The following is a 25,928-nucleotide window of genomic DNA, read 5'->3' on the forward strand; positions in this document are numbered from 1 at the left end:
GCCAGGTGCAACAAATAGCTGTGAATACAATTCTGTGTGCCCATCAACATAAGAGCTTTCTGAACAAGTGAGACAGCACACAATTTAGTGTAAAATTATTTTATGTGATATCGCATAGCTTTAAAAGAACGGAATTTCAAAATAAAAGATAAATATGTTAAAACAGTAACCTAAAGTATTTGAATACAACTCCCATCCCATGGCAAGAAACTGGAAAAGCAGCTCTGCCAAATGTAGGAAAGCGTGAATATGCAGGTGCACACATTGAATTGTATGAATGAGGAAACAAAACTTTATGAGGTATCTTATGACATGCTGAAAATCGTTTGTTGATATCTAGTATAGTTTGAAAGATATTAATGCCTTAAGTTATAAAGATAGCTTATGAACAACCTTTATGTCATTTTTCTGCAAATAAGTGGACATATGTACTGCTTTACTAAAATATTATTGCATGTTGTATCTATTTATGTTAGTTGCAAGTAGTTAATTGTGATAAGACGCAATAATATGATTGCTTATAATTTTGTCAAAGAAAGCACTTGACAATTCACGCTACCTTATTGGATGGGGAGAAACAAAAGCACAAACTGACAATGTTCTTGTTCCACTTCATGATACAAGCCCACCAAATAAAATATTATTCACTCCCGTAAAAGAGAATATTGGTCACTTTGAAATGATGTAGACAGTGCAGAACTGATTAATAGTAACCTCAGACTATTTACAGGTGATGCACTTATCTATAATGAAGTACTATCTGAGAGAAGCTGCATAAATATTCTGTCAGGTCTTGATGAGATTTCAACGTGATGCAGAAACTGGTAACTTGATTTAAATGTTCAGAAATATAAAATTGTGCACTTCACAAAATGAAAAAATGTAGTGTCCTATGATTACAATATCAATGGGTCACACTAGGAATCGGCCAACTCATACATATACCTGTGGGTAACACTTTGTAGGGATATGAAATGGAATGACCAAATAGGCTCAGTTGTGGGTAAGAGAGGTGATAGACTTCAGTTTATTGGTAGAATACTGGCGAAGTGCAGAGAATTTTACAGAAATGCTGAAGAAACTGAACTAGAAGACTCTCGAAGACAGACATAAAATATTCCAAGAAAGTCTACTAACAAAGTTTCACAATCAGGCTTTATATGAAGATTTTATGAATGTACTACACCCCTCCCCCCCCCCCCCCCCCCAGATATCACTCACATAGGGATTGTAAGGACATGATTAGAATAATTACAGCATGCACAGAAGCATTCAGTTAATCATTCTTTTTGTATTCCATACATAAATGGAATGGGAAGAAACCCTAATAACTGGTACAATGGAGTGTACACTCTGCCATGCACTTTGCAGTGGTTTGCAGAGAATGGAGATATATCTCTGTGTGTGTGTGTGTGTGTGTGTGTGTGTGTGTGTGTGTGTGTGTGCGCGCGCGTGCGCGCAGAGTATGCAGGTCCATCAAAGCAGGGTACTGCATGCAATAGACATCTGTAGTCAAGAAACTTCCAAAAGGGCACTGCTTACAACAACCATGTACATTGGGATGTATGCAAACATTCCTGCTTTAATGAATGCTCAGGCACCTTACTCCACCTTGAAGGACCTGTAAAACACCCAATTATAATCCTACAAAAAAATCTGGAAGTAAATGGAATGAAACATGTCAATCAACCTAACCTCAATTTGATACCTTTACTGGATCTTATTAACTTGTGGACTCTCTCCCTTGCCAAATTATGACCATTATCATCAAGGCTAGAGTCAGTGTTCCACAGTATTAGCATGTTGTCTCTAAAGGTGACCAATTTTCTGTCCTGTGTGCTTAATCAATGATTACATAGATCAGCTAATTTAACAAGCCACAAAGTGTCAATAATTTGTGTGAATCTGCACACTACAGTCTCAAGAAAACTAATGAATTTCTTGGTACTAAAGAACTGACACATTTGATCCATCTTGCCAATGTCAATGTGTTTGTTGCACTTTTTAGTAGGCTCATAATAGAATACTACATCTGATAAACTTTAATCCCTTCTTTTTCTGCTTTGCACTTCTCTTACACTAATGTCTTGTTGAAGCACTTGCATCCTGTTAAACATTAATATTACTTAGAACCCTACTTTACAGAAATCATTTTCACTGAAATTTATTGCACTTTCTATCATTTTCACTTTACCTTGACCCATCCCAATTGATTTCCAATAGTATGCTTACACATGTATACTGACATTGCCTGTAAACACCGTTCTGTCCTGGAATGTATCCGCATCACAACAGGTTAATGGAACATTCACTAATGTTCTCGAACATCTTGGAAAACTCTAGAACATTCTTGAACCTGCTGGAACAATACATAATGTTCTGGAGTATTCTACAATATTCTAAAAGGAACATTCTGGGCAGACTCAGCAACTATGGCATTTGATTCCCAGCTGCTTCACAGACTTCCCTTAAGAAGCAGATTGGTGCAATGCCCTCTTTCGGCACACATACCTCGGAAATGAAGCCCTACAGTTCCAAACCAAAACCTTCTTCTTGGGTGGAGGATGGAGGGCTACCACACTCCAGCCCCATTGGAATAAAAAGCATTGGGCTGGGCTGTAGACTTATACAGGCATGCATAGACAAATCGCACTACATCTACATCCATACTCCGCAAGCCACCAGACTGTGTGTGGCGGAGGGTAGCTTGTGTACCTCTATCGGTTCTCCCTTCTATTCCAGTCTCGTATTGTTCATGGAAAGAAGGATTGTCGGTATGCCTCTGTGTGGGCTCTAATCTCTCTGATTTTATCCTCATGGTCTCTTCGCAAGATATACGTAGGAGGGAGCTCAACTCCTCAGTGAAGGTATGTTCTTGAAACTTCAACAAAAGCCCGTACCGAGCTACTGAGCTTCTCTCGTGCAGAATCTTCCACTGGAGTTTATCTATCATTTCCGTAACGCTTTTGCCATTATAAAATGAACCTGAAACGAAGCGCGCTGCTCTCCGTTGGATCTTCTCTATCTCTTCTATCAACCCTATCTGGTACGGATCCCACACTACTGAGCAGTATTCAAGCAGTGGGCGAACAAGTGTACTGTAACCTACTTCCTTTGTTTTTGGTTGTATTTCCTTAGGATTCTTCCAATGAATCTCAGTCTGGCATCTGCTTTACCGACGATCAACTTTATATGATCATTCCATTTTAAATCACTCCTAATGCATACTCCCAGATAATTTATGGAATTAACTGCTTCCAGGTGCTGACCTGCTATATTGTAACTAAATGATAAGGGATCTTTCTTTCTATGTATTCACAGCACATTACACTTGTCTACATTGAGATTCAATTGACATTCCCTGCACCATCCGTTAATTCGTTGCAGATCCTCCTGCATTTCAGTACAATTTTCCATTGTTACAACCTTTCGATATACCACAGCATCATCCGCAAAAAGCCTCAGTGAACTTCCAATGTCATCCACAAGGTCATTTATGTATATTGTGAATAGCAATGGTCCTACGACACTCCCCTCCGGCACACCTGAAATCACTCTTACTTCAGAAGACTTCTCTCCATTGAGAATGACATGCTGCGTTCTGTTATCTAGGAACTCTTCAATCCAATCACACAATTGGTCTGATAGTCCATATGCTATAACTTTCTTCATTAAACGACTGTGGGGAACTGTCCATCGAACGCGTTGCGGAAGTCAAGAAACATGGCATCTACCTGGGAGCCCATGCCTATGGCCCTCTGAGTCTCGTGGACGAATAGCGCGAGCTGGGTTTCACACGATCTTCTTTTTCAAAACCCATGCTGATTCCTACAGAGTAGATTTCTAGTCTCCAGAAAAGTCATTATACTCGAAGATAATACATGTTCCAAAATTCTACAACTGATCGATGTTAGAGATATAGGTCTATAGTTCTGCAAATCTGTTCGACGTTCCTTCTTGAAAACGGGGATGACCTGTGCCCTTTTCCAATCCATCGGAATGCTACGCTCTTCTGGAGACCTACAGTACACCGCTGCAAGAAGGGGGGCAAGTTCCTTTGCGTACTCTGTGTAAAATCAAACTGGTATCCCATCAGGTCCAGCGGCCTTTCCTCTTTTGAGCGATTTTAATTGTTTCTCTATCCCTCTGTCATCTATTTTAATATCTACCATTTTGTCATCTGTGCGACAATCTAGAGAAGGAACTACAGTGCAGTCTTCCTCTGTGAAACAGCTTTGGAAAAAGACATTTAGTATTTTGGCCTTTAGTCTGTCATCCTTTGTTTCAGTACCATTTTGGTCACAGAGTGTCTGGACATTTTGTTTTGATCCACCTACCGCTTTGACATAAGACCAAAATTTCTTAGGATTTTCTGCCAAGTCAGTACATAGAACATTACTTTCGAATTCATTGAACGCCTCTCGCATAGCCCTCCTTAAATTACATTTCGCTTCGTGTAATTTTTGTTTGCCTGCAAGGCTTTGGCTATGTTTATGTTTGTTGTGAAGTTCCCTTTGCTTCCGCAGCAGTTTCCTAACTCGGTTGTTGTACCACGGAGGCTCTTTTGCATCTCTTACGATCTTGTTTGGCACATACTCATCTAACGCATATTGTATGATGGTTTTGAACTTTGTCCACTGATAATCAACACTATCTGTACTCGAGACAAAACTTTTGCGTTGAGTCATCAGGTACTCTGAAATCTGCTTTTTGTCACTTTTGCTAAACAGAAAAATCTTCCTACCTTTTTTAATATTTCTATTTACGGCTGAAATCATCAATGCAGTAACCGCATTATGATCGCTGATTCCCTGTTCTGCGTTAACTGTTTCAAATAGTTCGAGTCTGTTTGTCACCAGAAGGTCTAATATGTTATCGCCACAAGTCGGTTCTCTGTTTAACTGCTCAAGGTAGTTTTCAGATAAAGCACTTAAAAAAATTTCACTGGATTCTTTGTCCCTGCTACCCATACTTATTGATCTGTTCATGGGGTGAAGCTATGCTTACTGTAACTGAAAAAACTTTACAGACTAGTAAAGCTTTAAGCACATTTTGCAATCATGAGTGCTTACTGATGACATTTTTGGAAAGACTTCTTTTGTACAGAGTGTACAAACAGTACAGGAACACTTTCAATTATTTATTGCACAAGAACCAAACATTGTACAGATATCATACATATGTCATTTTGAAGATAAACTATGAAAGTTTTTTTCATGTATACCGCCACAGCGTAGTTTGTTAATCTGCCGATAGCGCTAGTCGCAAGCATGGTGTGTTCAGGTGCAGAGCGAGCTTTCTGTGTGTTGGAGTTCAACAAAAGCAAGTGAGCTACAGCTGTTCAACAGATGTTTAGAATCAAGTACAGTAAGAAGCCACCAACAAGGAAGGCCATTTGCCATTGGCACAACAAATTCGGTTTGCTTGTGCCCGGCAAAGAGAAGCGGACATCCCAGTGTGCGTGAAGTGAATGTGGAGCTCGTATGAGACACACTGATAAGGAGTCCAAAGAAATTGGTGCATCGTGCATCCCGTGGACTCGAAATGGCTCAAATGACAGTGTGGAAAGTCCTGCGACAGAAGCTGTCTATGAAACAGTTTAAGTTGGAGCTAGTACAGAAGCTCAATGATGAATACAAAGACAAGCATTTTGAGTTTTGTTCACAGTTGCAACAATTGAATGGGGATGGGGATGGCATTGTCGATCGTTTAATTTTTAGCGACCCACTTTTCACACTAATGTGAAAGTGAAATGGCATAATTGTCGAATCTGGGGTACAAAGCATCCACACAAATGCACTGAATTTGAGCGTGATTCTCCAATGGTAAATGTTTTTTGTGCCTTGTCACATTGAAAACTGTACGGGCCATTCTTCATCGCCGAGAGCACTGTCACTGGTTATTCCTACTTGAACATGCAGCAATGGCTGATGCCTCAAATACAATCAGACTCTCTGTTCATCTTTCAGCTCAATGGGGCTCGACCCCAATTTCATCGTTAAGTTCATGGCAAACTGAACATGGAGATGCAGCATTGATGGATCGGCCGTGCTACAGAAGGGGACAGCTGTTTCATGAAATGGTCTCCCCACTTACCAGATCTCACTCCATGTGACTTCTTCCTGTGGAGACACATTAAAGATCTGGTGTATGTATGACCTCTATCACATGATGTAGCAGAGTTCCAGGAGAGAATATGGGAAACAACTGCTACCTGTCAACAATGCCATGCTGGGATGGGTATGGCAAGAATTTGATTACCATATTGATGTCTGCTGGGTCACTCATGGTTCGCATATCGAATGTTTGTAAAAAAAGCCTCAGAGTTTCTCTTCAAAATGCAATATGTATGACATCTGTACAATGTTTAGTTCTTGTGCAATAAATAATTGAAAGTGTTCCCAGATTTTATATATACCCTGTATAAACATGCTTTTGACAATTACTATTATTACTAAAAGACCAGAGAAATTTTGGTTCACAAAAAATTGTTTTCCAGGAACTTGTGGACAAGAAACAGCCAAAACCAAAAGTAGAAAACAAAGTTGAAATATTGATTTTTGCACAGATGGCAACATTCCTTGAGCTTCTTTTGTGAAAGAATACTTAAAGACAAAATTCAACATTTCAATTTTGTCACGAAATGTTCTTTTACAAAGGAAAATCTAGGAATGTTACCAACATTCAGTATCTGTGCCACTGCTGTGATGACTCAGGACTAGTGGTGTTAAAAAGGTTTAAGCTGTCAGAACTTAGTAAGATAGTTGGGCCTACTCAACTTCTGTACAGAATTTGTGACTGACTTCAGTCTGCTTTTAGTCACAATTTACCACAGATCCCTTGGGCACATATTTGTTCCTTATGATTGAAAAATAATACACATCACAACACCAGTCACAGAAAAGGAAGAAGAACTGTACCACAGTATTATTGTACATCACTCACACACAACTGTAGCAAAATACTAGAATATATTTCAATTTCAAGCATTGCGGCCTTTTAGGAACAATAATCCTCTTGATGGAAACCAGCACAACTTCAAAAACATCAGTGATACAAATCTCAATTTGTGGTCTTCACACATTATGCCCTCAGTGCTACGGGACTAGGAAATCAAGTTAATTTAATGCTTCCAGGTTTTCAAAAAGCTTGTGAGTCAATATCATGTAACACCTTCTAAAGAATACTGGAACTCTAACCAGAATTTTAACTGGCTCAAAAATTACCCCACAGACAGCACATGTCTTGAATGAATGTATACTGTGCCCCAGGAACGCAATGATGTAGTTGCTACAAGGAAATTTTATGTATTGAAATTTCCAATAACAATCAGTTTGACCTCAACAAAACCCAAGCCTGTTTCAAAGCTTGGCATCTAACTCTTAATGCAACTAACTCTTAATGCAGAAAAATGCAAGGTTGTGCAATTAAGAAAACAAAAACATATGGAGTAATGAGTTGCAGCTCGAGTCAGTCATGTCACATAAATATTTGTGATTCGCAGTGTGATGATATGCCAAATGGAATGACAACACTGGCTCAGACAAAGATAAAGCAACTAGCAGAGTATTATTCATTGTTAGCATGCTTGGATATTGCAGTTCATCTATGAAACACTTGTATAGCCCACACTTAAATACTGCTCCATTGTATGAGATCCCTATAAAGCCGATACACAGAGCAAAAATAACATGGGCAGCGTGGATAGCAATAGGTTTGGTTGAATGGTGATAGTGCATAACAGAAATGCTAAGAACTGACAAGGTGCTATATATCTCACAAGAACATGCCTACAAAACTTCAAAAACAGTTCAGTGTTGAAACTACAAACATTATTCAATAAACTATGTACCTATCCCACAGACATCATGTTAATAAAATTAGGGAAATAACAGTTAGCACAGAGGTGCTCAAGCACCCACTATTCCCACACTCCATCTGTATATGGAAGAGAAAGAATCCTTAATATATGGTTCGAGCCAAGTAAAATATCCATTAGGTTTGAGAGCGGAAAACTGAAAGAATTTGTCAAAGGAAAACTCAGGATAGTACAGGGACCTATGGAAATGTCTATCTACTTAATACATCATAGCTCTCCAATTCACACTCAAGTCTTTGACGGAGGACACATAGACCAACTTTCAGACTCACTCTCAACCATTCTACAGAAGATCACCACATGGTAAAAATGAGCACTTAAATCTTTCTGTGTGATCACGTATTTCTTGACTTTATCATGATGGTCACTTCTCCCTCTTTAGGTGGGAGCCAACAAAATAGTTTCACATTCAGAGGAGAAAGATAGTACGATACAAATTTCTTGTAAAGATCTCGTCGCCATGCAAGACACCATTTTGATTTATTGCCAACCCAATCAATGTTTCGATGAAACTCCACCGTCCATTTTGCAAAAATACAAAACAAACTACCCTTCTCTGAACTTTTTTCCAGTATCCTCCATCAGCCCTACCCTGTAAGAATCCCATACCATGCAGCGACACTCCAGAAGAAGTCAGCAAGTATACTGCATGTAATCTCTTCAGTAGAGTTGTTGCACTTTCTACATGTTCTACCTATAAAAAACACAATCTTTGGTTTGCTTCCTCAGAACTTTTTCCAGTCCCTACAAAAGGTCACAAGGGGCAAGGATACATGGAAAGTTACAACAGTTTTGTGGCAGTTAGCTCAAGATTGTGATAGTTGCAGCAATCTGCAAAAACCTTATCTTAACACCTTATTTGAAGAGCAGTCCACAGCTCATGATCTAGTGGATAGCGTAGCTGCCTGTAGCCTAGATTGCAAGGTCCTAGCTGCCTCTAGATCACAAGGTCCTGGGTACAACACCGAGCCATGAATTTTCTTGAGTCACGGATTTCCTATCTGTATTGTCTTAATCATCTCATAATATCCATCAACAAACAAATCAATGAAGTGGTATCAAGTAGAGGGCCCAAATGGCCATACAACCCCAGACCAGATCTCTGCACATAAGTCTATAATCTGCAAATCACTGTGAGGGGCATAGCAGGGAGGGTTTGTTCCACTGTACCAGTTATTAAGGCTATTTCCTGTTCCATTTACATATGGAGAATGATTGTTCAAATGCCTCTGCACAGACCATAATTAACCTAATCTTGTCTTCATCATACCTACGGGTGTGATATTCAGGGACTGTAGTATATTCCTAGACTCATCATTTAAAGCTGGGTCTAGAAAATTTGTAAGTACGCTTTCTTAGGATAGTTTCGGTCTATCTTCAAGAGTAGGCCAGTCACTACAGTTCTTTCGGCATCTCAGTGACTACTAAGAGAAATAATACCATTTGATTTCTACTTGAACAGTTACATAATTTTATGGCAGAACTGGGTAATGATGATGACCTTTATGAAAATAGTCAGAAGAATATTCAAATATTGCATCAAAAGATACCACTGTGTATGAAAACAACTTGCCAGTTTAAAAGCAACTGAGAGCCTTTCTCCTGCTTGACTACAGTCAAATATAAAGTATCACATCCTGAGTTTCCTAAACAGCATGGCCCACAGAAATAAAATAATTCATTCTTTTCACTAAGTAAATCTAAAATATAAATATATTATGTAATCCTATTTTTATGCAACCCTCCTCCCATCTCTCTCTCTCTCTCACACACACACACACACTTAGTCACTCTTAATCAATAGGAGGATATAAACAACAGTATTAAACACCATCTGAAAATAACTCCAAGGAACCATTTAGAATGGATACGAGAAATTTCTTTTGCAGTCTCAATAAACTGCATGTAATTGTGGTACACATTCTTCTTCAGGAGTATGTTCGTTTCATCTGCTAATTGCTGGATCTTCTGCCGTTGTTGCTGCAGTTCTATTCCACCAACGCACTGTTGTGTCAACTCCTTAACAACTGCAATGTGACAAGTTTCATTATAATTAGCAATTAAATATGTTACTCACCACCACTGACAGGTGGTGCAGTGAACAATAAAGAAACCGCGCGTAACTTGACTAATTTCTTATAGAAGTTTGTAAAATGCACGAAGAGCGACAAGTAACAGTTGCCACTAAGTCTGTATAGTGATATTTAGAAATGGCCAATAAATATCTCGCAAACAAGTGTTTGTGCACCACACACAACTGAATGTTGTGTATCATCATTCCAGTTCAGGTGACATATTTCTCTTGTCAGTTATCTAACAAAGAAGAAAGGGGCTAAACTTTTATTTCGCGATGCTCTTCGATAGCAACCACCGGTATATAAGCGTTTATACATAAAACACTTACACTTCTCAGGAGCGAAATCCGGTGCTCCTATTTTCTTTGTCAGTGTGTCACTCATTATGGACGTTGATGTATTCTTCAAACACACTGGACAATAATAGTTAACCAATTTTTTTAAGAAAAAATGCTAAGTGTCATAGCTACTGTCAATTCACCATAGAATCACATGTAAACAAACACACCTCACACAGTTAATGATAATGCTAATCCAAAGTTCTTAAACAAAAAAGTACCAACAGACCACTAAAAGCACGTCCACATACAACGATCCATCTGCGCAAAAGTCTGCGCACACAACATCGGGGCAGACAGATCGTTGCATGTGAACAGGAGATTTGTGCAGAAATGAGATGTGCAAAAATTAAAGCTGTAGTTATTTATTTATTTGTTATTCATCTTTAAGCATTAAAAATACAATCGATACCATCTTTCGTGTCCATATACACTGCCATGAACAATTACATACATAACATACATGGAGTAGTGTATATGTTAGATCTTTATTGTCTTATAGCGATACAGAATTGTCCATCATGCGTATTTAAGATAGTTATTGTCTGTAAAGATGCAAAATTGTCCATCACATTATCTACATCAGTTTCTAAAGTCTGCAAATAACCGTGAGGGGCATGGTAGAGGGCACGTCCCATAGCATTAGTTATTGGGGTTTTTTTCCTGTTCCATTCACATATGGAGCGCGGGAAGAATGACTGTTTGAATGTCTCTGTGCGCGTAGCCATATTCTAATCTTTTTCTCGCGAGTCCCTATTTGAGCGATATATAGGGGATTATAGTATATTCCTAGAGTCATCATTTAAAGCCGGTTATTGAAACTTCGTTAATAGACTTCCTCGAGATAGTTTAGGTCTATCTTCAAGAGTCTTCCAATTCAGTTCCTTCAATTTCTCTGTGACACTCTCTCACAGATTATACAAACTTGTGACCATTCATAGTGTTCTGCTCTGTATTCATTTAGTAACCTCTGTTAGTCGTACTTGGTATGGGTCCCACACACTTGAGCAATATTCTAGAAGCGGTCAGACAAGAGATTTGTAAACAATTTACTTTGTAGAATAAGCGCACTTTCTCGGTATCCTACCAATGAACAGAAACGTACCACCTACTTTGTACACAACTGAGCCTATGTGATAATTTCGTTTCATATACCTACAAAGTGTTACACACAAGTATTTGTATGAGTGGGCCAATTCCAAGTGTGACTCATTGATATTATAGTTGAAGGATACCAAACTTTTTAGTTTTGTGAAATGCACAATTTTACATTTCTGAACCACAATCAAATCTTATTAACGTCTGATGGAATATTTATGTAGCTTCTTTCAGCCAGTAGTTCATTGTAGGAAACTACATTATCTACAAAAAGGCTTATGTTAGTATTAATATTGTCTGAAAGGTCATTAATATAAAACATGAACAGTAAGGGTACTAACATACTTCAGGGGACACCTGAAGTTCTCTCCATCCAAGATAACTTGCTTCGTACTCTCTACCAAGAAGCTTCCATCTAGTCACAAATTTCACTTGATACCCCAAATGATCTAACTTTTGGCAATAAGCGTAGATGTGGTATTGAGTCAAATGCTTTTCAGAAGCCAAGAAATACTGCATCTATCTTATTGCCTTGATCCATAGCTTTCACTATGTGATGTGAGAAACGGGCATGTTGGGTTTCACATGATTGATGATTTCGGCATCCAAGCTGGTTGGCTTTGAGGAAGTTATTGTGTTCAAGATATATCATTACGTTCGTGCTCAGAATGCATTCTATGATTCTACAACAAAGTCTTATGAAGAATATTGGATGGTAGTTGTTGTGGATCACTTCTATTACCCTATTGTATAAAATACATTTTCTATAAGCCATTACACTGTGGCGCTTTTAAACATATTCGATCACACCTTACTCTGTGACAACATGTTAAATAATTTTACTACCTCAGGTACCTGTAACTTTCTTGAGTTTTCTTAAGTCTAACACCTGTGATGCTAATCTGCTGTTTTAGGTATGTGTCGTATTGATGAAAAGATTGTCATAGTTTGAGAGTTTCTTTGTATGAGTTAGGCAACTTAGTATAAAGAGCGTAATAACGTTTTTTGGTATATCGCCTACAAGACATTATTCTGACTCCACAGAGGATCTGATTCTCTTCTTTTGCCAAACGAGAACTTCTTTTACTCCAGGAGAAATCACCTATAACAAAACAGCATATGACAAGTGGGTGTGGAAAAAGCGTAGTATGTATTGCTCTATAAATTATCACTAACACAAGACCTTAGTTTAGTTAACAAATGAGTCATACATGCTAACGTAATGCAGATAGAACTTGTATGATTATCCCACGTTGATTTTGACTCAAGATGGATTCCACATAGTTTATTTGGAGCACAATCACTCCTATCACCTTTAATACATAAGCTAATAAGGGATTTTACAATTTTTCATGATTAACATGCAATTCATTGCTTTGGAGCCACTTACTGGCTGCTCTGAGAATATCGACTTTCTTGCTTTAATGCTTCTAAGTGCTGAGCAGGTCATTTACATATATTATGAAAAGTAAAGATCCAAACATAGAACTTTGTGGCACGTTCTGTGTGATACCCAGACATTTGACTTTATGTCATTGAACTGCACAATATGTTTTTTGTCAGTCAGTTAGTACCTGATAGAAGATAGTTATGATCATCTAAAACCATAGCAGTAGAGTTTTTCTAGCAGCATTCTATGGCTTACAGAGTCGTATGTCAAGATGAGATCCACAAGGATAGCATTAACAGATAACCTTGATTCAAATAATGATAGAATAAATGAAATAATATGTTTGACTGCTTTTACTGTTGACAAGCTGGATCTGAAGCTCACTAAGAATATTATTCGCATACAAACATTGACTGGTTAGCATACTGGGCTCACATTCAGGAGGACGACAGTTCAATTCCACTAACAACACCTCACCATAGTACTACAGAATTTACCCATGTGCCACTTGGTGTAGCCTTTCACTCACATTTTTCTTAACTCTTGAACCTTTATTTCGCACAAATACATTACAATATATCACATAAGTGCAATAATTACAATCAAAATAATAATCTCGGCACAAGTACATATAGGTTTACATTTAAGAAGAGACAAATAAAAATAATACTATAATTGTAGACTTCTATCTTACAGGCTAGGACAGGTATCCCCATCCAATGATCACACCTGCCATATCTAGATTCTGTACTTCAAGAGAAAAATTAACACACTCATTTGCATCCATTGTATCTAACTGTGGAGTATATGACTTTCTACAAAGTTCAATATAAGAAACTTTTTACTACAGAGAACAGAAATAATTACTATTCACAAAGGAGAATAAAACTATTTCAACATGTCGTTACTTCATATTATCAACCATGTCTTCTCTGTTTGTCAACACTCCACTTACGTGGGCTATCCAGTCACTGCACCCTTGTGGAGATTTAATAGTACCAATGTTATTATGTATTATTGTGCGTTGCATTATAGTGTGTGATGTGTTTTCTTGCATCTTTCAACGTGCAAGTCAGTAATGAGGTTTTTTTATATCTGTTTGTCAAGCAGCAACATCATCATTGATTTATACCAGACAAGTTCTTGTATGCAAATGTATTTTCCCTGTGCAACTAATTAGTTCTCTTTTATGCAGAAATTCGTCAAACATATTGTCTGAAACAACACTGATTCATGTACCAGTTTATGTGTTCAGTGTGTCCAGCAATTGTAGCTAAGACAATCTAAAACAACTACTTATACTCACTTCATCCTACAACATCTTCTCATTAAATTGTGTAAGATACATCTATACAGGTGTACTCACACTTCTGCATATGTGGAGGTATACAAAGTTTAGAGTACATTAGTAACTGGCACAGTCTTTTGTGTTCCTTCAAGGCTAAAGTAAAAAATTCTACCTGTCCCAACTAACAGTCATTTGTTTTTCCATTAACAGCTGAATATGATAGAGTTCCATAATGATTATTTTTCATTCGTAAAACATTTTCACACAAAATACCTGTAACTACAGTACAAGCAGAGCCCAACGTTATTACCTCTGCCTTAATCACACATTCCCTTCATAGAAAGTGTAACTTGTAAAGCGCCATTTGCATCGTCTTTATTTTTAAAAAAATACTTAACTAACTAGGTAGATTCTGGTTCCATAAAGGTCGACCAGCTGTTCATATATTCATACTCATTCATTCAAAGGGTATCTAGATGAAGTATATCTGCCAACAAAATAACATCTTTATATTGGTGCACATTACAATTACTTCAATAGAGTTTATACATCCTGCTTGATGCCAGGTGAGCGTAACTTTACTCTCTGACATATGTAATCATTCATTCAGTTTTTCCTCCACATAGTACCCCTTTACATTGGCAGCACCTCGTTTTTAGTGTCGTATTTTATAGCAGATTTTAGCTGTAAGTGTAACATTTACCTCAGTTTGAATGCAGTTGTTAACTTAAACTTTCTATACCTACTGACTATACCTATTTGACGTTAGTTTGTAGGTCGTTGGGATGAACATAGCTGTGTATATCCGTAGTTCGTTTGTATATAGCTGTATATATTCATACATACTTTTAAGTCTCTTGAAGCTTAAAATAATAGTACCCATTGGATCATATTACAAAAATATGCCTCGCAATTTATATGAATCGATTGCTTCTCACAAAATACTCCTAACTCTCATCATGTCGTAACATAGCAGTATTGTCTATATATATGTGAAGTTACATACAACATACATAATTTTCAGTTATGTTACCTAGTAGTGATGCAAAATGGATCTTTATCATCAAGTCTTCCTTCAGGACAATGCTCATAATTTAAATTTACTACTAACTTATTTACATATTTACTCTCTTCTACATTTTATGTTTTCACATGTACACTAAACATAGTTCTTCGCATCTTTGTGTGCATGCATCCCTCTGATCTTTCCCAGTTTCGGATATGCTAACAAATACATCCAGGATGCGGAAATTCCATTACCAGGAAACGTCCTGCATATATTTTCCACTACTTGTGTACCTTTTTAACACTATTAGCTTTGCATATGTTCACAACAACACCGGATCTCCAATATTGGAGGTGCAAGTCCTGTCTAATTTCTTTCTTTACCTAGTGTTCCTTTTTCGTACTTGTTCATGTAGTATAATTGCAGCTTCTAATTTTCTCTTTGAGTGAAGGTTCACGCCCTGGCATATGTGGCAAAGGCTTTGACCACCCATCAAGCTCATTTTCTCCTAACATTAGTTCAGTAGGTGTAAATCTGGTAAATGAGTTTGATAAATTATTAACTATGTGTTGAAAAGGAGCAATGGCCTCTACTCATTTTGTTTGCATGTTGGGTAGATAAGTTCTAATAAAGAAAGTAAACTCTTTGAATACACATTCAACTGGACTTGTTTCTGGGTGCAATCAGGCTACTAAAATATGTTTTGCTTGTTGTTCTTTGAGAAAGGTTTTCCATTTAGGATTTGTAAAATATTATGCATTGTCAGTGGCCTTCGGTTTACATATTCAAAGAAAATAGCCCTCTACTATCCTCCTAATAATCTTGTTAGTTACAATGGGTCTCATAGAATCACATATTTGACACTTCCTCTTCCTTGAGGAAAAGGTCCATCTGTGTCAAGTGACACTACTTCTAAGAGTTTAGTTGTAATGATAGGATGTAACTCATTCAGGTAGGATCTATTGAAGTGTTTGACCCTCTGACATGTGATACATGTTTTTATTACTCTTTGCTTCTTGTGCTACAAATATGGAGAGTAACAATATGACATAATTTTCTCACTTCTTACTCTATAATGGCATAACATGCTGTATGTAGACTTAATAAATCAGTGACATCATATTCAGGTATACAGAACTCAAAAACAGTTCGATAGCAGCCCTCGCAAATGAAATAACATACCTTTGTATGTTGTGCAATACTTACCTCGATTTCCATCTTTCTTGTTATTGAGTTTCTCTTCAACCTTCCTCCAACAAGCATCCTTCCCTTATTAATTGCGCATTTCTTGTCAGAGTTAAGTAATAGGGTCTATAATTTTCGTCTTTTATTAGAAACTGTTTGTTCATTTAGTTCTGTAAACTTGTTTAAACCTTGTGGGCGTCTAGAAAGTGCATCGACTATATTGTTTTATTTTCCTTTCATGTATAATATTTCAAAATGGAATTCTTGTAACAATAGGGACCAAGATGCAATATATGATTAAAAACTCAGTTAATTACATCAACTAAATCACACAGGGCACATTTGTATCCAATTTGTACAACTATTTCAGAAATTATTTCTAGACAAATAGTTTTGCTCTCTTTTGCATTATAATTTCAGCTATTAAAATAGTGTACTACATGTAGTGACAGATAACATAGCCATTTATATTGTTGTTACATTCCATGTGCAGACAGAAACCATCCTGCCAATAGACTATTAATATCCACAGTAATAAGTAGAATCTATTAGTAAATACAGACATTACAAATAGAATTTTACTATGGAAGTGACAATGTAACTTCTAGTATGATAAAAAAATTATTATTTTAGTATTACATTAAATATGTTTCAATTCTTTCAATTTAAATCTGTATTTCATACTAGAATGTCGTGTTCCCAGTTTGGCACAGCTTTGCCACAGGAGACACGAAAGCAGTCGAAGACGTCCGTCTTCTGGTCGGCTCCTGATCGTTGTCAGAAGGAGACTAGTTTTTGAATACGCAAAGGCTTCTATTACTTGGAAAAGAACAACCCAGATTTCTTTACGTAATCAGTATGAATTTTATAATTACCTAAGGGACCTTTAACAATGAACAGTAAGAAAAAATGCATTTGCAAATGAAATCATTCATAAATGGGGCAGCTATGAGTTGTATAGATGACAAGGAGTGGCCTTCTGTCTACGACCAGGATGCCGCAGTATTCTCTGCTGTAGTAAAGGCTGTTTGACATTTATAAAAATAATATGGCACGGAGGATAAAAAAGTATAAAGGAAAAGAACAGAATAAGAAGTCTGGTAAACACTAAATATATTCAAACAATTCTCACTAGCAAATTAGGGCTTATTTATAAACAATACAACTTACATAATTACTTTTCTAACAGTATGGTGCGATCAGATTTCAGCCTGTCCTGTGCTGTCTCCTTGGTTCACGTTTTTTTTTGTCACAAATTATAGTCACTACTTTTCTCCTTTCGTTGAAGACAATTCTTGCACTGTTCAACACCTCCGATAACAATAACTTGCTGATTTACAGTTTCGAACATGAATTACTTTAATTTTATTAATTAATAAAGTTGTCTGCACGCTAGCAAGACCGCTCACTTTTTTAACTTAAAGTCGACCTCCTTTACGTTTTCACACCACAAGCAGAAGTACATTAAAATCTGAAGATCTACAAACGTTTTCTACCGTCATCTTTTATTTAGATCGAAGCGGAACGACAGTTCAGCTTCTGTTAAAATGTTTCTTTGACTGCGCAATCGATGTATTAGCGTCCGCGCTAGATGCGCATCTTTACAGTTACGTAAATTATGCAAAACAAATGTCTTTCAAAGAATACTCAAAGCTTTCGTAGTACCGAAATACCAATAATATTACATCGCTTCCCGCGTGAGGAGTAATGAGTCTGAAAGATCGTTACGATTCACGCGCAGTCGTAATATTATTGGATTCACGTACTTAGTGAATGAAGTATTTAAGGATGTCTCCTTGTAGGGAGCAAAACAGACATAACATAAGGCACATAGAATTATATGCGTTTCATACTAAGTCGTCAAAGCTACTCACAGTTGCTTGATCATTAACAAACTTGGTTGTGGCATGATGTCATCATAAGTGTTCAAGGATTTAACATAGGTTCTCAAGAATTACTCTCATTCAGTCAATTGAAACATTGAAATACTAACATAGATACAAGTACAAATTAAATACACATACAGATACAAAATACATAAATATTGACAATAAGAAAAAAATCTATTACAGTATTGGTGCATTTCCGCCAATTGTGAACAGAACATAAAACTTTTATCAGTCTTTCTCGTAGCGACGTCACTCTTCACTTTGTAGTTGGGAGTATTTCCCATGAACTCGGGTGATTTTCACAGGGGAATTCTTTCATCACCTGTCACTTTACACTGCACTAAAACTGGGGATCACCTTTTCACATTCTGGTGGAAAAACACTGGGAATTTCACTATGTGAAGGGGGAAGTGATATTTCTTGACTCGACGATCCACCGGGTCATGTCGGGAATCAGGAAAGTTGATGACTGGTTCAATGACGAATGAGTCAGTTTGGTGGCTGTCTTAATCTCATTCCAATTCATGTTTCAGCACATGAAAATACAGAAAAAAAATCTGTGTTAGGACTTGCTCATTAACTAGCATCTTAATCTAAGGGAATATAGAGTAAGAATTTAAGACAATAAAAATTACTACATAGACTATGTACATATACATTATATATTATTCATATTTTGTGTCTAGGTTTTATGTTCTTTCGTTAGCAGATAATAGCAAAACACGTTTCATCTGGTACAGGTCTTTCTTAAGCAATGTATTTAGCAATATTGCCGTAGCAATTTTTATAGTTAAGGAAAAGTCATCATTAGTGTCCTTTAAATGTAAATATAGTAAAATCGTGCGTAGTTTATCAACGTTTTATTATTTTTATGTCCATTTTCATCTCAAATCTGGAGCACGCTTGCGCCCATTATGGAGAGGAATGCTTATTGTTGAGTACGGGTCGGCGAGCAGTCATTGAATGTTGCCACAGTGCTTCACAGTCACGTGGTAACGAACTGGCGGTTTAACAGCGTTGGCAGTCCGCGTCCTGCACGAGGCAGATAGTTCTGTGGCTGCCAACCTTACTTTTAACTTGTGCATTTTGTTGAATCGTGGGTACTGGAGCAGCTCGTCAAGGCGACATGGTCAACCTGGACGGTAAATTGACTGCACCAGCGACGAAGAACAGTCATCGATGAAAATGACTACTGTCTCCTATTGCAGTAAGTACAATAGCTTGTCTATCCTTTGACTGATAGTCATTGTATCGTCGTTGCAACGTGAGAATACTTGTAATGCTACTTCACACGCGGCACATCACTCGTGTCCATAAGTTTATTACAGTTCTGATTCACACAAGAGATAACTAGTTTCTCGTGCCCTTACATGTGTCAAATTACTATTTTACACACGTGTCCATCATTTTGTCACAGAGTCACACGCAGCAATCCATACGTGTCCATATAGGTCTCTCTATACCACAGAGTAGCACAGGTAATGCTAAAATTACTTATCATGAAAGGATCATTTACAAAATATACATAGTTTTTTTTTTAATTACTGTCCAAGACCTAACGAAAAACGTGTTTGCTATTCTGAATGGTGCTTCTGAAGCACGTTAGATTTTATATATATTTTAAATCTGATTCTTTTCCTTTTCTTATTGTTCTATAACAGCCCCCTTTTTTTTCATTTATTCGGTTACATCAATAATCAGTAAATATACCCACTTTGGTTTGCCGAACAGTTCACGTTCAAAACTTCATCTAGCAGAAATCGGGAAAATTATTCCTATTTCCTGGGATGCTTTTGCTCACAGCAAATCAGATTTACATCACGTTCCGATAAGTAACCGCAGATACGCATTAACCAACGAGCCACGATCGTCAATACACACAATATACACACGTCAAGTCTTTTGAACCAATTTCCAAATTTCTTCCCCTAGCGGGTAGGGTAGAAAGGTAAGAATGCTAAAGAAGAAAACTACAATAGGATAGTGCAAGGAAACGAAAGATACGAAGATAAATAATAGGTGAAATAATCAGTTGAGCAAATTAATTCTTCGGCTCCACCGTTTTTAATGTCATCCACGTGGCATAACTTGACTTCAGTATTAAAATGTCGCACAAATCCGCTTCCAAAGCATCTTCAAATATATCTCAAAATCACGGCATGCGGACATAGGAGAAGAATATAAGCAGATTATCTCAGTCCTCAACTAGGTGTCTTAATATCGAAGGTTTGTGTATAATACTCGTGACATAGGAATAGTCTCTCTAAGTTTCTCCAATACAGGACCTAATTCTTATTATAAATGCAAATTTCTTAACTGGTTGACTCATAGTAACAAATAAATTAAGGTTGCTCTCCAGTTGCGAGTACCATTATTCATTTCTTTGTACATTAACTATATGTTGCTGCTTATACTCGGTGTAATCTACAGATTACAATGTATCAGTTTTGCATCGTACATGGTTCTAGCGACTTAAAATATCAATCCTTTGAAGGCTTAACTTAGGTTAATACTTCACATATACGGACATTCTGGTCTGAATGAGGGATTTAAAGAAAACCTTTACTACTTGGTAAAAAGGAGATTTGCCATAACTTAAAACTAAAGCAGCAGGTGGCACTTTGGCACATCCCTTACTCAATCCAACGACTGCAGTCTTCTCGTGCTCAAGAAACTTAAAACTACCTTAAAACTAAAGCAAATCTTATTTTCCAAATACGTAGAGCACCTTCTTCAATCACTTCATATCTTTCAAGCTCCATCATTACTTCATGACCACTTCACTCAAATGATTACGTCACCTGCAGAATACATGTACATGCTGTTGATTCACTTACTTTCTAAACAGATCACACTCTTGTTTCAAGTTGCAGCTTAACATAATAAATGATTTTTTTTTTTAATGTTTTTCATGGTACTTCTTCAGGTCTACATGGTGGTAAAGTCCTTTTATTCGTCCACTAACTGGATCTGCCAACACGTAACAACCAATATGTGGCTTCCTGACTATAACAAACGGTCCTTCGTATAAGTGTTGCCACTTACGATTTTTACGTAAGATGAGAGATGGTTTGAAGTGTGTCCTCAGAAGAACACGCTCGTTCAGGCGATACGACAGAACTTTATTGACATGCTTGTCAAATGCCTTTTTTCTTAAATTGGCATGAGTTGTGAGAGAGATCAGGGCTTGTCTTAACTTATTATCTAGGTTGACTTCTGGACCTTCTATCTTGGGAATGGGATCAGTCCATTCATTGCTTTCCCTTTGGCTGGAGATTAGTTCTGAAGGTGTGAAACTAGTCGAAGTGTGTTTTTAGTTTTCCGCATGTTCATTAGATTGAATTTCGCCCACAACTACTTTTGAAGTACCGGGCGGTACGCTCGGTACGAAGTTTGCTTCCGTATTCCACCTAAGTTGCGACCTATTTGCCGGAATTTCAGTCGAGATGGTGTGTGTTGGCTGGTTTTCTTGGGCAAAATAGATGCGAGAATTTTGAGGTTCATGATTTTGACTTTGATAGTTAGTAAAAGGTGGAGGACTATTCCTAAAGTTTGGAGCATACTGTTGTTTGTATTGCTTGGAAGGATCTGGAGGATTTCTCCCTTGAGAACAGTGCTGGAATCTAGGCTGGTTACCATACTGCTGCTGACTGTTGGTGTTAAGCCAACGTCCTTTTCCATTGAAATTATTATTATAGCGATCATTGTAATTAACTGGTGAATTACCGTATTGCTGTTGTGTTGTCTGGTATATGGGGTGGTACCTATTTTGATCCTGGAATTTATGTTTCTGCTTCCCATTACGGCGATAGTAGTTGTTATTATCGCACGGAACGTCGTGTCCTTTACTGTTGTTGGGTTGGTATGACATACCTGAGTCTGCGCCTACACCGTGCGGCTGTGTAGTGTGCGGGCCAAGATTACAATTACTCCGCGCACTAGCACGCACGTCTTCTTGAATCATGTCAAGGTTGTCAAGTACTGACAGAAAAGCCTCCGTGTCGTCGTCACTGACATTTACTAACTTCTCCCTGATTGATACCGGTAGCTTTGACTTAAGGATCCTAATTACGTCCTTCGGGGAAATGGGCGTGTCCCAATATTGTATTTTTCGCAGGTATTTCTCGAAGTACCTACGGAGACCAGCACTTCTCGTATTAAATGGTTCAGCATTATATACCTCCTTTCTAAGGCGTTGTTGTATGCCTGAACTCCAGAATTTGTTCAGAAATTGCTTTTCGAAGTCAGCGTAATTATTACATCTGTCAATTACTTCTGTTCCCCAGACAGAACCCTCTCCTTGAATGTAACCTACTATAAAGCGCATACGTTGCTTGTCATCCCAGCTCTCAGGAAAAACACCATTAAATGACTTCAGAAAAACCATTGGGTGGATGTTGCGTTTCTCTGGCAGAAAAGGCTGGAATACGCGGTGCTTGAGAACGCTTTCTTCTTTCATGAGCTCGACAAGAGTTACTTGATCATTCTGGTTGCGTACTAAAGGATTCTTACTACTGTGTCCATGTACAAGTGGAGAGAATTCTACACGAGACACGGGATTATTATTGTATTCATGTTCTGAAGAAAGCAAGTGTGAATGCTCACATCTATTGTCATTAGGAAAATCATTGACTTGTCGTTTCAACTGCTCGATTTCCTCAGTGAGGTGTCGTTTCCACTCGGGAAGATCTCGGTGAAAAACTCTACGAATCTCTCCTAATTCAGTGAGAATCGTATCTCCTGATGTACCTGGAGCAGCTAAAACTTCAACTGTGGCTGACTTAACGGCTTCTTTTAAGTCGTGTTGAACCTTGTTTTCTATGTACTGTTCCTTAGTCTCGACCCATTCTACAAATTCTTTTCCTATCGTGGAACGTACGTTGGCTGCAGCATCATTCACCCTCTTTTCAATGTTTATTTCGGATAGCGCCTGTGTCAGGTCATTAACCTGGCCTTGCAGAGTGACGACATTGTCTGCAAGCTTGTTTACTTTAGCTCCGACCTCAGCGGGCTTTTTTGAAACTTCTGTTGTAACTGCCTGGCAACTTTCGATTTGTACTTTGATGTCTTTGTGCACGTTACCTATTGTGCTCTCACATGCATCTACCTTCTGCAGAATACCTTCTATCCTTTCATTAACTTTACTACTTAATTCCGAGATATATTCCACCGTGACTGTCCTAATTCTTGCCTCTAAGTTGGCATCAATATTATCTAACCTATTTTTCATTGTACCAATCATGGTATTCAGGTCAAACCATTTTCGCTCTGTCTCCCGTTCCTTTTCCCTTTCTTTTTGTTCCCTTTCTTGCCTATCTCGTTGTTTTTGTAATTTATAAGCTTGCCTTTCCAGTTTCTCCTGTTCTCTTTCTTGAAAAAAAATTCTCATCATTTCAACCATCGAATTTTCTCCCGCTTGCTGTGACGATACGTCACGCCCAACATCATCGTCTGCCGTTCTCTCCATTCGCAAATCGGGTCTGCCTGTTCCCGTTCGCGAACGTAGTGGGTATGACTTGACAACAGTGTCATCAACGTCATCCACACTGTTTGTCGGCTTGCCTCTGTCATCTGCCATGTTTATTTTCAAGTTTGTGACGTAACTGCTCAAAGAAATATTTCGCGGTACGCCGATCGTCAACTCTCAGATGCGCGCGCTGATAGTCAAACGTCACACCGCGGTAGGTGACAATTGCAGAGCTATATCGGGTAGAAGACAAGATGGCACCTAACTTTGAAAATAAGTGACAAACACCTACTAGACACTTAATCCAGCTATTATGGCATCCATCTTGTGTTCTTAACCGTAGCAACAAATTAGCTAACAAATAAACTTTGCATGAAGAGATGATCAGAAACGAATTCTAACTACGTAAATAAGCAACTATGCAAGGAAATAACAGCGATAGGATAAAATGAAGCAGTAAGGAAAGAAATTCCGGAAATCAGTTATATTATACAAGACGCGAGATTTTATGCGTAATGAAAACCGTACTTACATCAGTCGTTTTGCGCACTGCTGTTATTTTTCGAATTTTTCTCTTTGTTTTTTATACTTCCTCGATTTCGTTCAGTACTTCCTTTACGGCTTCCCGATGTCCACCGGATGATGTCATGAAACAATAACAGAACAGATTAAAAAAAAATTTTTATCATGTCCCTGTTCGGGCGCCACATCTAGTATGATAAAAAAAATTATTATTACTATTAAATATATTTCAATTCTTTCAATTTAAATCTGTATTTCATACTAGAATGTCGTGTTCCCAGTTTGGCACAGCTTTGCCACAGGAGACACGAAAGCAGTCGAAGACGTCCGTCTTCTGGTCGGCTCCTGATCGTTGTCAGAAGGAGACTAGTTTTTGAATACGCAAAGACTTCTATTACTTGGAAAAGAACAACCCGGATTTCTTTACGTAATCAGTATGAATTTTATAATTACCTAAGGGACCTTTAACAATGAACAGTAAGAAAAAATGCATTTGCAAATGAAATCATTCATAAATGGGGCAGCTATGAGTTGTATAGATGACAAGGAGCGGCCTTCTGTCTACGACCAGGATGCCGCAGTATTCTCTGCTGTAGTAAAGGCTGTTTGACATTTATAAAAATAATATGGCACGGAGGATAAAAAAGTATAAAGGAAAAGAACAGAATAAGAAGTCTGGTAAACACTAAATATATTCAAACAATTCTCACTAGCAAATTAGGGCTTATTTATAAACAATACAACTTACATAATTACTTTTCTAACAGTATGGTGCGATCAGATTTCAGCCTGTCCTGTGCTGTCTCCTTGGTTCACGTTTTTTTTTTGTCACAAATTATAGTCACTACTTTTCTCCTTTCGTTGAAGACAATTCTTGCACTGTTCAACACCTCCGATAACAATAACTTGCTGATTTACAGTTTCGAACATGAATTACTTTAATTTTATTAATTAATAAAGTTGTCTGCACGCTAGCAAGACCGCTCACTTTTTTAACTTAAAGTCGACCTCCTTTACGTTTTCACACCACAAGCAGAAGTACATTAAAATCTGAAGATCTACAAACGTTTTCTACCGTCATCTTTTATTTAGATCGAAGCTGAACGACAGTTCAGCTTCTGTTAAAATGTTTCTTTGACTGCGCAATCGATGTATTAGCGTCCGCGCTAGATGCGCATCTTTACAGTTACGTAAATTATACAAAACAAATGTCTTTCAAAGAATACTCAAAGCTTTCGTAGTACGGAAATACCAATAATATTACAAACTGAAAAATTGGACGAAATAATGCAGTCCGACGAAATGAATGTACTGGTAACTGAGTCATCAATGGAAACTGCAGCAATACGAGAAAGCACTGAAAGCAGGGCTAATGATAAACGGATTTTAAACTCAATAGAAATGACAATCAATGGTTTGTCGAAAATATATGATAACTCATAGATAAGTGACCGTAGCGAAAAGACAGATGGTAAAACATTAAATAAGAAAAACAACAGTTTTGCGTATAGTGTTACACATTATGTAAAAAAAGGAGAGTATTGGGCGTGGGAGTAGCTACTAGTAACTTATGTACAGCAGGGAAACTAATCATACATCTCACAGGTAACTACACTGCATACACTTGATAACACATCTGTTGACAATCGATAGCATTTGTCAATAAAAAATAAAAATAAAAAAATAAAATAGTTTTATGTTATTACTGGTTATATCGATATGAATTAATTGATTAAAATGAAATGTTAATTAATTTTTTTTCTCTGCTAGTAAACATGACTTTAAGAAAGC

The 25,928-nt window shown here is 37.6% G+C and overlaps 1 protein-coding gene across 3 annotated transcripts in view; it reads right to left on the bottom strand.

Annotated features, from left to right (window-relative positions):
* Window positions 1-10,485, bottom strand: part of LOC124602240 (exocyst complex component 8) — a 110,413-nt gene extending 99,928 nt beyond the window's left edge. For all 3 annotated transcript variants that reach the window (XM_047136308.1, XM_047136307.1, XM_047136309.1), the window contains exons 1-2: window positions 10,284-10,485; window positions 9,751-9,906 (exon numbers count right to left, since the gene is read on the bottom strand). In XM_047136308.1, the coding sequence (XP_046992264.1) occupies window positions 9,751-9,906; window positions 10,284-10,338 (211 nt within the window). In that variant the 5' untranslated portion in view covers window positions 10,339-10,485. The remainder of the gene's footprint in view (window positions 1-9,750; window positions 9,907-10,283) is intronic.
* Between the last annotated feature and the right edge of the window lie 15,443 nt (window positions 10,486-25,928).

The sequence above is a fragment of the Schistocerca americana genome, chromosome 1, assembly GCF_021461395.2.
Source record: "Schistocerca americana isolate TAMUIC-IGC-003095 chromosome 1, iqSchAmer2.1, whole genome shotgun sequence".
Taxonomy (NCBI): Eukaryota; Metazoa; Arthropoda; class Insecta; order Orthoptera; family Acrididae; genus Schistocerca; species Schistocerca americana.